This window comes from Pogona vitticeps, chromosome 4 (genome assembly GCF_051106095.1).
Source record: "Pogona vitticeps strain Pit_001003342236 chromosome 4, PviZW2.1, whole genome shotgun sequence".
Classification (NCBI taxonomy): domain Eukaryota; kingdom Metazoa; phylum Chordata; class Lepidosauria; order Squamata; family Agamidae; genus Pogona; species Pogona vitticeps.
The window spans coordinates 233,210,001-233,226,568 of NC_135786.1; the positions used below are offsets into that span (position 1 = coordinate 233,210,001).

At 42.1% G+C, this 16,568-nt stretch overlaps 1 protein-coding gene across 1 annotated transcript in view; it reads right to left on the reverse strand.

Annotated features, from left to right (window-relative positions):
- The window catches only part of FAM135B (family with sequence similarity 135 member B), a 175,758-nt gene that overhangs the window by 117,011 nt on the left and 42,179 nt on the right, over window positions 1-16,568 (reverse strand). The window contains exon 2 of the mRNA XM_072999371.2: window positions 3,326-3,421. Within this exon, the coding sequence (XP_072855472.2) occupies window positions 3,326-3,402 (77 nt within the window). The 5' untranslated portion in view covers window positions 3,403-3,421. The remainder of the gene's footprint in view (window positions 1-3,325; window positions 3,422-16,568) is intronic.

A 16,568-nucleotide genomic window follows, 5' to 3' on the forward strand; every position in this document is an offset into this window, starting at 1 on the left:
TGTTGGCTGTCTCCCTCCCAGTTACTAATCATATACAGTCCTGCTTCACTTTCAAAATCATGTAAGCTTGTTCAGGAGAGGGAAACTAAGAATACTCAATAAATTTCCATTTTAACAGTTTAAGCTGTCATGGTAGGATGAGATGCATCAACAAGAATGCTGAAAGCCCCATGAGATGCCTTCCCTCCAGCTGACAATGACATCATGAATCCCTTTTCCACCCTCAAGGTCTTTGTACTGTGCACAAAGTAGCTCTAATGTATTTTTCCTTTGAGAAGCAAAGCACACCCATACATGTAGACTCACAGACACAAGCACACAGAGCCAGCATTGGAGGACTGGCCAGTTTTAAGACAAATACGAACAACCCATTCAGTGCTTCAGAAATTTAAACAATTAAGCAGTCATCCTACTTTAGGGGTTGAAATGCATGCAGGTGGCACAGAATTGTGAATTTCATGATTTTGCACCCCAAATCATAAATTTGGTGTACAATTTCATTCCCACCAATGGAAAAGCTCTGCCAAAAGTAGCAGGAAATCCATCACCATCCATGCAAGTGAGGAGGAGATTACTGTAGTTCTTCATCATCTTGTATGAGGATGAGAGAAGTGATGATTTACAGCATGGCTAACCACGAACCATGAGCCATCACATTACAAACCATGTTTTTTCAGGTTTGTACTGTGCCAACTCATTACGCATTGGCTCTCTGTTTCTACAGCGCAGTATGCTGATCATCTCCTCAGCACCTATTAACCCACTGGCTTGTCCAGTCTTCTAAATAATTTGCCTATATCTGCCCAACTGGAGTTGACCCACACATGGACAAACAGTGGGAAAGTCAGAGCTCAAATGGCCATCACAGTTTAGCCTAGAAGTCCAATAAAAATCTAATTACTGCATTGTACTGCAGTGCTGCTTAGGGGGCATGAATATATTTCAGGAGTACTGTATATCACATATATTCTATGCGGAAGAACCCAGATTAAATCCCCGATCTCTCTCTCTCTCTCTCTCTCTCTCTCTCTCTCTCTCTCTCTCTCTCTCTCTCTCTCTCTCTCTCTCTCTCTCTCTCTCTATATATATATATATATATATATATATATATATACACATATACACACACACACACACACACAAACACTGTATATATATATATACAGTGGTGCCCCACATAGCGATGATAATCCATTCCGAAAAAATCATCGCTATGTGGATTCGTCGCTATGCGGGGCAAAAAAGCCCATAGGAACGCATTAAAACACGTTTAATGCATACCTATGGGCAAAAAAACTCACAGTTCTGCAGAAATCCTCCATGCGGCCACCATTTTCGCTGCCCGGTAAGCGAGGAAAGGGCGCGAAAACACAGCAGGTGGCTATTTTCTTTACCTGGTGGCCATTTTTGAACCGCCGATCAGCTGTTAAAAAAAACATTGCTATGCGAAAATTGGTAAGCGAAACGCTTACCGATCATCGCAAAATGATGCTTTACCATTAGAAACATCGCTATGCGGATTCATCGTTAAACGAATCGCTCATTATGTGGGGCACCACTGTAGTGTCTTTTATATATATATATAAAAGACACAATGTCACAACAGATATGGCAAACTGGCACCAAGGCTAGTATAAAATATAGGAACAAATCACACTCCAGTTTAACTAGTCTTTAACAGTTTTAAAAAGTTTGTGGAACTAAAGCAATATTTACTTGGCGATGAAACAATTGTAATGTATAGGTAAGTAAGTCTTTCTGCATTGATAAATGCAATGCCACCATCAAGAAAGTAGGCACTTTTCCTCACCAGCATCCACCTCACCTCACTTGGTGGGGGCACCTAGAGAAAAGCCATCAAAGGCTCTCCTCCCCACGGAAAGCAAAGCATCTTCCTCTCTTAACTCACCTCCACAGCCTTATTTGGGCTTCCTTGATTTTGTTTGCTGAGGACATGAGGGAGAGCACCTGATAGGCCTCAGACCTCCCTCATTTAGTTTGGATGGAAAAAAATTTGGAAAGGGGAACTGTTGCTGTAATTATTGGCAACCTGTTTATGCTGCCTTTAAGAGGTTTTGGCTCGGGGGACAACTTCTGGACTGCAGCGAATGTCAGTCAATCCAGCATCGACCAACTGTTCCCTCCCTTCCTCAGAATTTTGAAGAGAACCATGGACTCAAGAGTCCTTTCTTTGCTCTTTTAGACAGTTAGAATCTGTCTGTATGCCATTAGAGTCAGTTGTGGTCAGAATTCTGTTAATCATGTAGTCAGTTATGAAGCTAATTAGTCAGTTAAGCTAACATGCAATCAGTCATTATTTTTCTACAAAACGCTCCTTGGTTCGATCTATTCAGAACAGCGAGTAAATGGTACCTTTTTATTCTTTCTCTTACCAGCGTCTCAGAGTGAGGTAAATGAGACAGTAAGTACCAGTTGAAGAGAACTAAGGAATAATAGGAGGTTCACTGTGGGGAGCCTTGAAGCTAATTCTGCTCTGTAGGTCCTTGAATGTTTTCTACTGCATAACTATAGGTTTTTAGGCCATAAAATTCCCATAACTCTGCCAAGATCTTCTACCCATGGACACTCTTCACACAAGCCAGAACATGGGGAAATCAGGGATCCTACTCTGTGAAAATCCTTCACAGCCAGCACAGATACATTGCTTTTCATGCAACAGGATGATGAGGGATGGCATGAGGACAGCACACACTCCTCATGTTGAATAGACACCATTAAGAATGCCTAACTAGAGTTAACAATTATGTGATACCCCTTTACAGATACGCTGTGAAGGGTGAGATTATCTGTATAAACCAACATTTTCCTCACACACCAAGAGATGATTCTTAACACCTACATATCAGTAGGACATGAAGACAATGGGTAGTGTTTGTTATTTCTCCGAGCAACTGAGATTAAGAGATACAAGTCAGAACTGCAACACAGTGTTGAAGAGTCAACAGCTACTAGCGTCTTCCTTCCATTCCCCTCATTTTACCCTGGTTTTCAGTCCCCCTAAAATGATTAATAAGCATCCCATGGTTCCTGAAAATACTTGGCCCTCACCTGGTTATTTTAGTGTCCTCCAACTCAAGCGTTTTGGCTGAATTAATGTTTCTTGTTTTCTAAAAATTTGTAGTTGTCTCAGCTTGGAGGATACTTCCCTTCTGTGTGTGAATGGTACCACGTAGCCCACATAAAAAATGGCATCCATCCTCTGAACGTGAAAAACAGAAGGAACATGTCTCCCTTCAAAATGGAGGGTGTGTGTCTGACCTGCTTCAAGGTTTTTTATTTATGAAGTTCACATGAGCTGACTTACCCTCTCTGGAAGAGGTCCACATTATGGAATTTGTGAAGTTCCACAGAAAAGTCAACAGTTCCTTGGACCTCCGACATGATGTTTTCAGGTCATCCCCTAAAAAAGGTAGAAAATAAAACAGCAGAGGATGAGAAAATGGAAAAGATGGAACCGGAGAGCAGAAGCTTCTAACTAGCAGGGATAGTCCCCTTTCTGGCCTAGACCTTTCATAGTTCATCAGGAAGAACTGGAAGAACTGTTTTTTCTCTTTTTTGGCTATCTAAGCTTTGGGAAGGCCTTCTTCACTCTCCTCCAGCATGTCCATTCTAGGCTAGTCCAAGTACACTGGGAAAGAAGCAAGGAATAATCATGAGCCCCCAGCCAGCCCACCCAACCATCTGCTGCCCTTACCTCCAATGCCATCACACACTTTGGAGGCAAATACCATATTTTTCCATGTATAAGACTATACTTTTGTCCAAAATCTTTAGACTAAAAATTGAGGGTCATCTTATACACAGAAGTAAGCTGAGAAAAGAACAAAAACAAGTGGAGGGGAAAGCAGGGATCAAAGTGATCCTGCAGCGCTTTGATGCCTTTCCCCCTGCACTTGCTAAGCTCCACTTAGATTTCTTAATTTTGGATTAGAAAAGTGAGGGGCGTCTTATACATGGGGGCATCTTATACATTGAAAAATACGGTAAGCATCTTGCGTGGCTCAAAAGAGCAACAAGAGAATCATTGGAGGGTTGAAAAGAAGGGTATGGCACCGACCTCCTACTTCATTTTGAAAGCATGGCAATCCACGGGCACAGCAGAAACGCAGATATTTTAGGAAACACAATTCAAATTGCAAGTGTGGCCTCCAACATCAGTACACAACTTTAAAAAGCAGCATATTAAGAATTACCAGAAGGGAACACAAAGAGCAGTTCAAAAACCATCTGAGTACCATGTGACTATAAAGCAATTTATTTAACACTGATGCGTATTACACGGTATATCAGCAGTGTAATCAGGCTGTAGGTTATCAATATTTCCAAGTGGGATACATAATAACAGGCTCAAGCTACCACAAGCCAGCTTTCGGCTGAATATCAGGAAAAACTTCTTAACTGTTAGAGCAGTACAAGAATAGACCCAATTACTTCAGGAGGTGGTGAGCGCTCCAACGCTGGAGGCATTCAAGAGAAAATCAGAAAACGATCTGTCAGATCTGCTTTGATTTGGATTCCTGCATTGGACTAGATGGCCTTATAGGCCCCTTCCAACTCCATTATTCTATGAATCTATGATATGATGATTCTGCCATTCTCCTTTTCTCCATTCAAGACAAGGCAGTCCTGTTCCTGAAAAGATGCTTCCGTCACATTTCAGAACCCATTTTTTTTTCATTCCCAATGAATGACAGAGAGGAGAGAAGCACATTTCTGCCTCTGTGCAGCCCAAAAGCCTAATGAAGATTCTATATGCATGTTGCATGTGCTTACAGACAAGCTCTGCCTTATTAGGTATCCCAATCATGGGAGATTTGTAAGAACAGTCAGCCAAACATGCCTACAAGCTCCTCAGAAGACCTTCACATTGACTGTGCAAACATCTGTCTGACTTCTAAATAGAAGATGGGGTGTGGATGTTGGGGGCAGCGTTTACATGCATCTCCACATCCCCAGTAGAATGGTACTATGGCCACCTCTTTTATTATTTTCTTTCAGTTTCAAGTCCGACATTCTTTGGCACCTAAGCCCCACAACTCCTGGCCCAAAGCATGTTGCTGCCTGAAGCGAAGGACAAAATGACTCCCCTTCCACTCCATGGACCAAAGCTGACTAGACAGGGAGGGGGTATTGAACCATTTCCCAGATACCAAATGCCGGACCAAGTTTTATCCTGCGGTAGTCAGCATAACCTACTGAGGAAGTATGAAAGGTGTTACATCCAGGGGGGTCTACATTGTACCTTTCGATGGCACGATTGACCGCACAGTTCACACCATAACTGTTCTGTAACAAACCTGGAAAACTGTTTTGTAAACACCCACCTTGGTGCAACTGTCTCTTTTCAGTACACAGCTTCATTTTACAAAGCAGTGGAACAAGGTTTTGCCCACTGTGTACCACTTTTCTCTAAAACTAAGACCCATAACAGATGGGAATCACACCCCTACCTTCCAGCAGATTCAGATGCCCTGATTATGGCTTGTCAATTACCCACTGGAGGGATCCTTTACGTGTGTGAAGGAGTGGACACATAGGTAATAATTAGATGGGCCCAACAACCCACCCTGTTTCACGGCCCCATGAAAATGGGGAAAGATGTCAATTACAAGGATTTCCAGGGGCCCTGAGCGAAGGCAAAATCCGTTGACCCAGGTAAGCACTTCTTTCAACATCCAGCAACTGGCAGTCATCTGCCTTCCACTCACTGAGAATAAAAACATGTAGGGCTAACCTGCCATATTTTGCTGCCCAAGGCAGAGCAGCGAACAGCACACCTCCAGGGGCGCTAAACCAGCCATATTGTTTCTTCAGCATTCTTGAAGCCTACGTCCCCTTTTATGACAAGGGGGGAAAACATTACAGTAATACATATCAGCTTTCTGCCTTACAGGACATCTCAGATCCCCAGATGATGCTAGAGATAGCCCTAAACTTAGTATTAACACAGAGTCCACCTGAGAGAGACACTTCTCTCCTCCATCACATCCAGCCAATGACTGGAGCTTGTTGTCAAACATCAGGAGGAAGAATCTGCCCCACTCCTTTGCATGGAACTCCCACCCATGTAGAACTCCCATGCAATTGGTAGAGTCCTACTGATGATTTACACCATGCAGAGTCCACTTGAAACACCGGACACCACCAAATCACCACACAGCCTGAAACATCAGACCTGTCAACTCCATCTGTCCATAGCTTTCATTCCCAGGTATTTAAGGGAGCAAGTGACAGCACCCATGTGCAGATCTGGAGACCAATCCCCACCATCAACACCACCACAAACACCCAACAAGCACCACGGACCCAGATGAGAAGCACCCCTGGCATTGTGACAAGCTGAAAACCACCACCACCACCACAGCAGCCTGCAGCAAACCTGTTTACCGACCTGACTGCTAATCCATCCGTCCAGCATTGCAGAGAAACTCTGGAGCACACATAATAAGAAGCCGTGTTATTTCAGTCACCCTGCTCGGTTTCCAAATTCCTCCAGAAAGAAGGTAGTGAGACAGAAAGCCAAATGGAAACAAACAAAAATCAAGGACAATGATTCAAAACAAAGGACTCCATGATAAGAGGCAATGACTCAAAAGGTGGAGGGGGGGATGTTGCCTGCTTTGGAACCATTTAAGTCTTCATAATATATTTGGCTGGCACGGTGCTATGTTCAGGTTTCCTGGGAGGCTGAGATTTGGTTTATGGCAGAAAAATAGAATCATAAAAAAAAAAAAGCAAAAAGCAACTTCCTGCTTCCCTCTCCCTACCAGCTCCGTTATGATCTTGAAAGGCAGTAATAGAGAAATAACCCCCCTCTCTTATTCTCTCTCTCCTCTGCTCCTTCCTCTCTTTCCGTCTCTTCCCCCCCCCCCACCACCACACACTCACAGTCTCTTTCTGGTGGTGTATGCCGGTAGCTCAGAAATCAATGAAGTCATGTTTAAATGAGCAAAATAATAAGCAGGCTCTGAAATAAAGGGCAGCAATGAATCATAAGCTGAGATGTGCTCAATTACAATAAAGTGTTGGGAAGGCTGAACTAAATTGGAGATTCAACATGAAATTATTATTATTATTATTATTATTATTATTATTATTATTATTATTATTATTATTATTATTATTATTATTATTATTATTATTATTATTATTATCATCATCATCATCATCATCATCATCATCATCATCATCATCAATAATAATAATAATAATAATAATAATAATAATAATAATAATAATAATAATAATAATAATAATAATAATGGCTAGATAAATAATCATCCTATTGATGATATATACATATGTAAGTTATGTGTAACTGTATAACTCAACATGGTGAATCCCACTAACGAATGCAATTCTGGTAACATGATGAGAGATATGCCAGGCTGGACAAGTGTGCATTTAGTTAAGCAACTGGCACCTCCTTTAGCCATGTGTCCCCCACTTTTTCTCCATGTCATGAACAAGGAGCACAGAACTTTCTCTTCACAACAGATTATCACAGTTACTAGTAACTGATACATGCAAAGCACACCTCCATGTCCAACAGCAGTCTACCTCTGATCATTAACTGCCAGGGACAAAGAACGGGAGCCGTTACTGTTGCCCTTCTCTTCTCCTTCTACGTTCTTCTTAAGCACATGGCTGTCCATTGTTGGAAGCAGAATGCTAGACTGAATAAAACTTTGGTGCAATATAACTGGACTCTTCATTTGCTCACAATCTGCGTCCTGTCAAAACTAAATTATCTAATATGATTTCTAGCCCACTGCGACATAGTGGTATCAAGACACCCAAAGAGTAACCAATTTCCAGTTCATTGCTCTTTCATAGCTATTCAGTCCGCTACACTATATTTTCATATAATATTGGATCATTTTCTTGGACCATAGTATTTAAGTATTCGTTTCTGAATTCACTTTTGTAAGGGGATACACATTTCTAAGAAGTTCTTTATTTTCCTGATGCATAACTTGTATTGTGGACAAGAAGCTACTGCTAGGACAGAAAATGGAGAGACAAACCGGTTTCCTATGGGCAAAGATGTCAGATAAGGGTGCATATTATGCCCCTATCTGTTCAATCTTTATGCAGAACATGTCATATGGAAAGTCAGGACAGATTCAGATGAAGGAGGAATGAAAATTGATGGAAGAAACATCAAAAATTTAAATTATGCAGATACTACTATCTTACTAGCAGAAAACGGTAATGACTTGAAATGACTTTTAGTGAATGTGAAAGATGAAAGTGCCAAAGGAAGCCTGCAGTTGAAGGTTACAGAGACAAACATCATGACAAAAATGAGAACTAGACAACTTTAATGTCAACAATGAAGAAAGTTGAAATGGTGAAAGATTTTGTATACCTTGGTTCAGTCATGACGACACGGACTCAGAAGAGCAGCAATGAAGGAATTAGGAAAGACCATCGTGTGTAAGAATGTGTCACTGGAGACGAGACCAAGAACATCCACACTTTTGTATTTCTCATCACAATGTACAGCTGCAAAAGCTTTTGAATTGTGGTGCTGGAGGAGAACTCCTGAGAGTCCCCTGGACCGCAAGGAGAACAAACCTATCCACTCTGAAGGAAATCAACCCTGAGTGCTCATTGGAAGGACAGATCCTGAAGCTGAGGCTCCAATACTTTGGCCATCTCATGAGAAGAGAAGACTCCCTAGAAAAGACCCTGCTGTTGGGAAAGTGTGAGGGCAAGAGGAGAAGGGGACGACAGAGGACGAGATGGTTGGACAGGGTCATTGAAGTAACCAACATGAATTTGACACAACTCCGGGAGGTAGTGGAAGACAGGCGGGCCTAGCGTGCTCTGGTCCATGGGGTCACAAAGAGTCAGAAATGACTTCATGACTAAGCAACAACAATAAGAAAGAAAGCTGATAGGAAGAACCTTGGTTTGTCTGAAATGTCGTGCTGGAGGAGAGCTTTACAAATACCCTGGACTACCAGAAAGACAAACAAGTTGGTCCTAGAGCAAATCAAGCCTGAACTATCTCTGGAGGCACAAAAAAATTAAAAAAAATGATGAAACAGAGTTTGTCCGACTTTGGGCACATCATGCAAGGGCAGGATTCTCTGGAAAAGATAATAATCCTGAGAAAGGTGGAAGGCAGCAGGAAAAGAGGAAGACCAAATACGAGATGGATTGACCACAGGGTTGATTTTGCAAGACATGTCCAGGGCTGATTTTGCAAGACCTGTCCAGGGCTGTTGAGGACAGAACAGGATGGAGCCTCTTCATTCAAAGGGTTGCCATGAGTCAGAAGTGACTTGATGGCACACAACAACAAGAATAATTGCAAAGAGTGGGGTTGTCCTGTTGTCCCCTCCCCCGATTTCTCACGCGGCACATAGTGGTGCCTCGACTTGCGGCCATATTCCGTTCCTGAAGATGGACATAACTCGAAATGGCCGTAAATCAAAGTATCATTTCCCATAGGAATGCATTGGAATGGGATTAATCCGTTCCAGCAGGAAAAAAAATCACACACAAAAAAACCACCACACAGTCAGCCCCATCACAATGCGAGGGGCTGAAAAACAAAGCAAAAAAGCACCCACACACCTACAAAAAAAAAGAAAACACACACATAGCACCATAGGAAAACACAAAAATAGCCCCCTCACACAGCACAGAAACATAGCCCCCCCAAACCCACTCTGCAAAACAAAGTAAATGTATTTGTGAAGGCTTTCACGGGCAGGATCTAATGGTTGTTGTGGGTTTTTCAGGCTCTTTGGCTGTGTTCTTCAGAACAACCAAAGTAAATGTACTTACTCACGAGCAGAAAGCCAGCTCCAGGCACTCCGAAGCCTCCTCCAACACACTCATTCTAGCCGTTGGAGCGAAAGAACTACAAAGAAGGTCTTCGGCGACCAACGGTTAGCCCTCTAATTTGAATTCCCTGCCCTTTTTCCCCTGCCTCTTTTGATCGCAACTCAAAGCTCCGGCTGCAAGTCAAAGCAAAATTCTGTGGCCAGAGCTGGTCGCAACTCGAAATGGTCATATGTTGGAATGGTCGTAAATTGAGGCGCCACTGTAATTTGCATAGCATTTCTTTTTCTGCCCACAGACTGTGTGTTTTTCCCTTTGGCATGCTCAGTACATACAGTAAGGACAAGAGGACAACCTGACTGTTCAGAACAATAAGAAAATATCCAGTGTTGCTACTTCAGTGAGTTCCTCATGCAGGACGTCAACAGTTATTTGCCCAAATCCTGTTGTGCTGCTCTACCTGTGTAAAGGGAATTGTAGGCCCCAAACTACCACTGAAAAATAAGTAAATAATTTTGGGGATGTGTGCAGTTCACACACAGCGCAATGAATGTGCACGCACCTTGAAATTAAAGATGGGAGTCCAATATCTTTTCAGTGTATACATGGAACCCGCTTATGATATTTCAGCCACTGGATTCCACTAATAGTATGCATTTTGCAGAAATATTCAAACAGACACACACACACATTTTCTATAGGATTAACAACAAGACAACAACCATCTTGCAGAATGGAGGGGGGAATCTATTTTACCATTTATTGTTCAAGGGCAAAGCAAGTCAGAACTGATGTCTTTGGATGTCCATCCCGTAATTCCGTAATCAGAGGTGTCATTAGGGTAACCAGAGCATGCTCAGCAGATGCAGTGCAAAAATCACATCTCGTTTTATGCTAGTGAATTTTCCTAGAAGGGTGGAAATTGCTGTCTGGGCTCCTAACTAGGCTTTGCAGGGGAAAATTTATCCCAGAGAATATCAGGACAGGAGAAGGGGGTGGGGCGTCGGGAGTCATTTAGCAAAGCCTAAAAGGCACTTTAAATGAACCAGAATTTATCATAAAGATCAACAGTGCATTCCAGCCTGGGGCTTACAGTGCAAATGAAATGTTTTTTCCTTGTAAGCAATCAATTCCGTTTGCATCCTAAATCATTAAACTGAAACAAACACAAGTAACCTGTAACCCTGGAACAGATCCATTTCAAATCCATTTCTCCCCCTTCCCACAAACACACGTTTTTAAAAAAACAAAAAGAAAACCTGAACAATCAAGCAGTTCCGTCTGCAGTGTAGCATGTAATTTAATCCCTCAGAACAGAACTGGTTTTCTGATGCAGACAGTAATTCCAGTCACTCTGGGTACACCAGCATCTTACGAATGGGTGAGCAAGCAAAGTACCATAAAAAAATGAAATGTATAGTAATCAACAGGGCAGTGGATTTGAATCCTTCTTCTGAAAAAATCTCAGGTTTCACCTGAGTCTTGGGAAATGGGGGAAACAAACAAACCAGTCTTTGTTGTTTTATAGAAATATTGTGGCTTCAAATGTTCCTGAATGAGACATATAGATTGGAAAGCAGGATCTACATTCTTAGATTAGTAGAATCAAATAAATTGGATTAAATGTAGAAAATGCTCCTGGGCATGACTATGGGCAGTTCGCAATGCCGTAACATAAACATGTCATAAAATGACAATAATAATATTATAAAATAGCAAAAAAACAAAACAAAACAAAACAAAACACACTCACATCTTTAAATATAAAATAACTAATACAGAAGATACATTGGTGCAATAGGTGGCGGTAAAATCAGAGATAATTATTTTAGAATGAATGGAATATGAGTGATCACAAGCAAGATTAATCCGGGTAAGGCTGTGGAGGAGCTGTGTAAACAGCCATGTTTTTAGAGGGATTTTTAAAGAGTTTTCTAAAATTCTTTTTTAAACCAAGAATGGAAGAAGCTTGTCTCAGCTCTGTTGAGAGAGATTTCCATAACCATGTGGCCACCACAGAGAAGGCCTGGTTATGAGTTGTTGATTTCTGGGCCTCCCTTGGGGTGGTTTGAAAACATGCAAAATGCAAAAATGTGAGTAGATAAATAGGTACCAGCTTGGTGGGAAGGTAAACGACGTTTCATGTCTAGTAGCGCTGGCCATGTGACCATGGAAACTGTCTTTGGACATATGCTGGCTCTATGGCTTGGAAATGGGGATCAGCACTGCCCCCTAGAGTTGGACACGATTGGACTAAATGTCAAGGGGAACCTTTACCTTTACCTATGGAGGAAAGGGTATCTGTTCATGAATCTTTAGAGAAATGTTGGACAGTGTCCCAAATTGTTCCCCTTGCACTCATTATAGGCCATGTCATCCCTGTTGTAGAGTTGTGAATTTCTGCTAAAATTCCATTTTGCTAAGCAATAGAAGTACAGAGATCCACAGAGGAGAATAGCTTCAGTTTCTCCAGATTATTCCACCCCTTTTCTCACTTCTGGCATTTAGAATCATAGAATCACAGAATAGTTGGGTTTGGAGGGGTCTAGAAGACCATAGGGTCCAACCCCCTTAAGGCAGGAATCCAAATCAAAGCAGATCTGACAGATGGTTGTCCAATTTTCTCTTGAAATGCTCCAGGTTTGGAACACTCACCACCTCCTGAGGGAATTGGTTCCATTGCCGTATTGCTCTACAATTAAAAATGTTTAAGGTCTCAATAACTTGCTCTGAGACATTTATAGGAGAAAAAACCCAACAAAAATGGTTCACTTACAGTTTCCTGAACATGCATAATTGTGTGCATTGCTTTTTTGATTGCACACATACTTAACAACCATCTGAACAGATCAACAGCAAACAAACAACTGCCACCAATCAAGGAAAGAGGGGAGGAGAAACTCAGCAGTGGGTTTCTCTTTGAAATCAAAGGCTGTGTTGATATACAATCGCCTCAGCCCAGAAAAGTCCTTCCCTGTCACACACACTATGGACTGCATGTGAGGCTGCAAACAAAACTCTAACATTCCCACAATTGTGTCCAAGGTTCTGCCAGCCTAAAATGTTTAGTGATTCTGCTGACAAACATGGTGGACTGGAAGCATGCCTGTTGCTCCTAAGCAGAACTACCACCAATGCAATCTTGCACTGCTGCATGCTGTGTTCTCCAAGAGCATCATGTTACACTGTAGCTGATTTGCACAAATATGCAGTAAAACTGGAGACACATTCAGAAGAGAAGAAACCTCTGAAGTATTTTCTAAGGCAGTGAAACCAGAAAAAGAGAGAGAGAGAGAGAGAGAGAGAGAGAGAGAGAAGGTTATGGGTAGAATTTGTGTATCCCATCATTGGGACGAAGGACCTGCCTAGAAAGTGCACAGACTCTCTGTCTAGAAGACATGTTCCATCAAGTGCCAAAGGAGTTGAATTGAAGAAAAAAGCATGTTAAAAGGAGTATCATGGGTGTGTCATCAGAATATCTCTGGAATGTGAACAAAATAACAATTAAAGAGGTCCCATGGCTGAGGAGAGAACAACATAAAATCAAGGAAGACATAATTTCTTTGAGAATGGTTGTTGTAGGTTTTTTGGGCTCTTTGGCCGTGTTCTGAAGGTTCTTCAGAACACGGCCAAAGAGCCCGAAAAACCCACAACAACCATTAGATCCCGGCCGTGAAAGCCTTCACGAATATATTCTTTGAGAATGTTTTCTTTTTTTGCCCTGTGATTATTTTTCTAGTGAAGATCACTATCCTTTTTTTCTAATATTTATCTTAAATGCTTTCAAGTTTCCATGTCAGCCATAGGGGAAAAAAAATAACAGAAAAGGAAGCAAGGAAAGATCAGCCAGTGAACCATTTCTTATTCCATTATATTTTGGAATTACCTGCATTAAAACGGAGAGAAATAGTGACCCAGAAAGCAGAGAAATAAGTAAATACGTCCATTTACCACCACAGGAGGTGATGCTACAATGGAATCAAGAGGAATAATGAGATAAAACAGCAAGGAGACTTAACAGCATCACAAACCATCATTAGATAGGGGAGAAAAACATGCATCCTACAAAGTTTCTCACATTTTCCTCCGGGAAGAGCAATAGAACTCTGAAAAGACAGCACTTTTCCGTAGGGGGCAGATTAGCCATTTTTTTCCAGTTGAGTGGTCCTTTGTGATCTATGACATCCAAATCTTTCTGCCACCTCTAAAACAGTAAAAAAAATATTAAAGTAAAGATTAAAAATAAAATGAGAACAAAAAAAAACTTATCTGGGCCACCAGATACAAAACCAGCTAATGCAAACTTTGCAAGAATAGTGGTCACCGACTGTTTAAAAGCAGCAATAGAATATTTGTGAGCTAGTATGCAGTAATATATACAGTGGTGCCTCGCATAGCGAGGTTAATCTGTTCCGAATTAACCTTCGCTATAGCGAAACATCGCTAAACGGAAATAAAAAAGCCATAGAAACTTTGTTCAATGCATTCCTATGGCTTTAAAACTCACCGTTAAGCGATCTTCCTCCATAGCGCCGCCATTTTCGCGGCCTCGGTAAGCGAGGGCAGGGCGCGAAAATGCGGCACGGACCTTCTGGCGGCCATTTTGGAACCGCTGATCAGCTGTTCTCCCCCGCTTCGTTATGCGATATTCGCTAAGCGAATCGCTTAGCGAATATCGCAAAGCGAAAAAACGTCATAGGGGCCATCGCTGAGCGAATGCTCCAGCGATGGCCCAGAGCCCCTCGTTAAGCGAGGCACCACTGTATATATATTTGTGGTTGTTGGAAAAATATCCCTAATGACAGGGGTTGGACTCGATGATCCATAGGGTTCCTTCCAGCTCTGCAGCTCTAGGAAATTGATGTTGATGTTGATGATCTTCATCTTTCCTATTCCTTCAAGCCACTACCCTTGCCGTCAGCATGCCTGGAATTAGGAAACTTCCAGGTATAGTTTGACTATCCACCACTATCTTGAGTGTGCTGTGCAATGCTATAAAAATTGCTGTAGGGAGTTTTCTGAGCAAGATAGTTCAACTGTTTATGTCATTTTCTCTTGCTCTCTTTTATGGCTTCTAAGGCTGGGAAAATATCTTTTTCATAGCAGTCAATGGCTGTGATGGAACCGAGAGACATTTGGACATGGAGGAATGTACTGATTTGGTATCTGTTGAAGCGGCTCTTAAAACACCCAATAAGAAGCCAGCAGTTGGCAAAACAGAGTCCTTCAGTTTAGATCAGCAGCAAAATGACCGGATGTCCATCTAGGTCAGTGGCCCCCCAATCTTGGGTAACCCAACTGTTCTTTGGACTGTAATTCCCGGAAGAAGTTATGCTGGCTGGAGTTTCTGGGGCTTGCAATTGAAGAACTCCGAGGTTACCCAAGGTTGGGAACCACTGATCTAGGCAACATTCCAGATTATTCTTCTTCAGGATTCTAGAAAAAACCATTCACACATACAGGGAGCCTTATGGAGTACTCAGTGGCACAGTGGTAAATTTGAAAATGCACTTGCTTGTAGACATGGGCACCTCTTATTTCTATCTAGGGATACAAAATATGAACTGTGGCACCACTGGTGCTGTGTTGGCCCAATTCCTACCCCCAGTACTGGCTGGGCCACTCAATGGGTTCTGCATGGGGCTGGGGTCCTTCTTCAGCAATGGCATACTATCCCAGCAGGAGCCTGTCCGGCCCTTCCCTGCTTCCCCAGGCAGATGACCACTTTGGCACAGAGGTGGGGCAGGGAGTCCCCCGCTCAGCCACTGAATGGTTTAGGGGAATGGCAGTTTGTTGTATTATTTTCATCTCAGGTTCTTTCATCCCAAATGTAAACAATTTTCAATATTGGTAATTTCTTTTTTTTTAAAAAAAGGACTGAGATGAAATTCACACTCACCCATAACCTACAGAGAGTTAAGAAATTGCTTGAGAAATTAAACTTGACGTCCTTTAGAAGAAGCAAGGGATGTTTTTCCCTGCAATTACAGACTGTGATAAGAACTTTAGCAGAGCAAAACAGTTGTTGAGCTCTCAGGGCAGATCTGGAAACAATGCGATTAGGTTTCCTTCACATTTGATATGAGTTACTCTTTTGATTATTTGGCATTTGATAAAAGTTACTCTTACATCAACTGTAAAGATGTGTCACGGGAGACCAAAGACCAAAATCACCCACATTCTTGTATCTTCAGTCACCATATATGGGTGTGACAGCAGGAAAGTGAATTCGGGGGGGGGGGGGATCTTTTTTTTTTTAATGTGGTGCTGGAGGAGGGCTTTCTGAAATGCCAGAAAGAGGATCAAGTGGGTCTTAGAACAAATCAAGTCGGACTCTCTTTGGAGGCAAAAATGTTGAAACCAAGTCTGTCCTAATTGGCGCATATTATGAGAAAGTGGGATTCCTTGGAAAAGACAATAATACTGGACAAGGTGGAAGGCAACAGGAAAAGAGCAAGACCAAATATGAGAAGGATTGATTCCACAGGCCAGAGGTTTTAATTGACGCTTTTGAATTGTGGTGCTGGAGGAGACTCTTGAGAGGAGACCAAACCTATCCGTTCTGAAAGAAATCAACCCTGAGTGCTCACTGGAAGGACAGATCCTGACACTGAGGCTCCAATACTTTGGCCATCTCATGAGAAGAGAAGACTCCTTGGAAAAGACCCTGATGTTGGGAAAGTGTGAAGGCAAGAGGAGAAGGGGACGACAGAGGATGAGATGGTTGGACAGTGTCATCGAAGCGACCA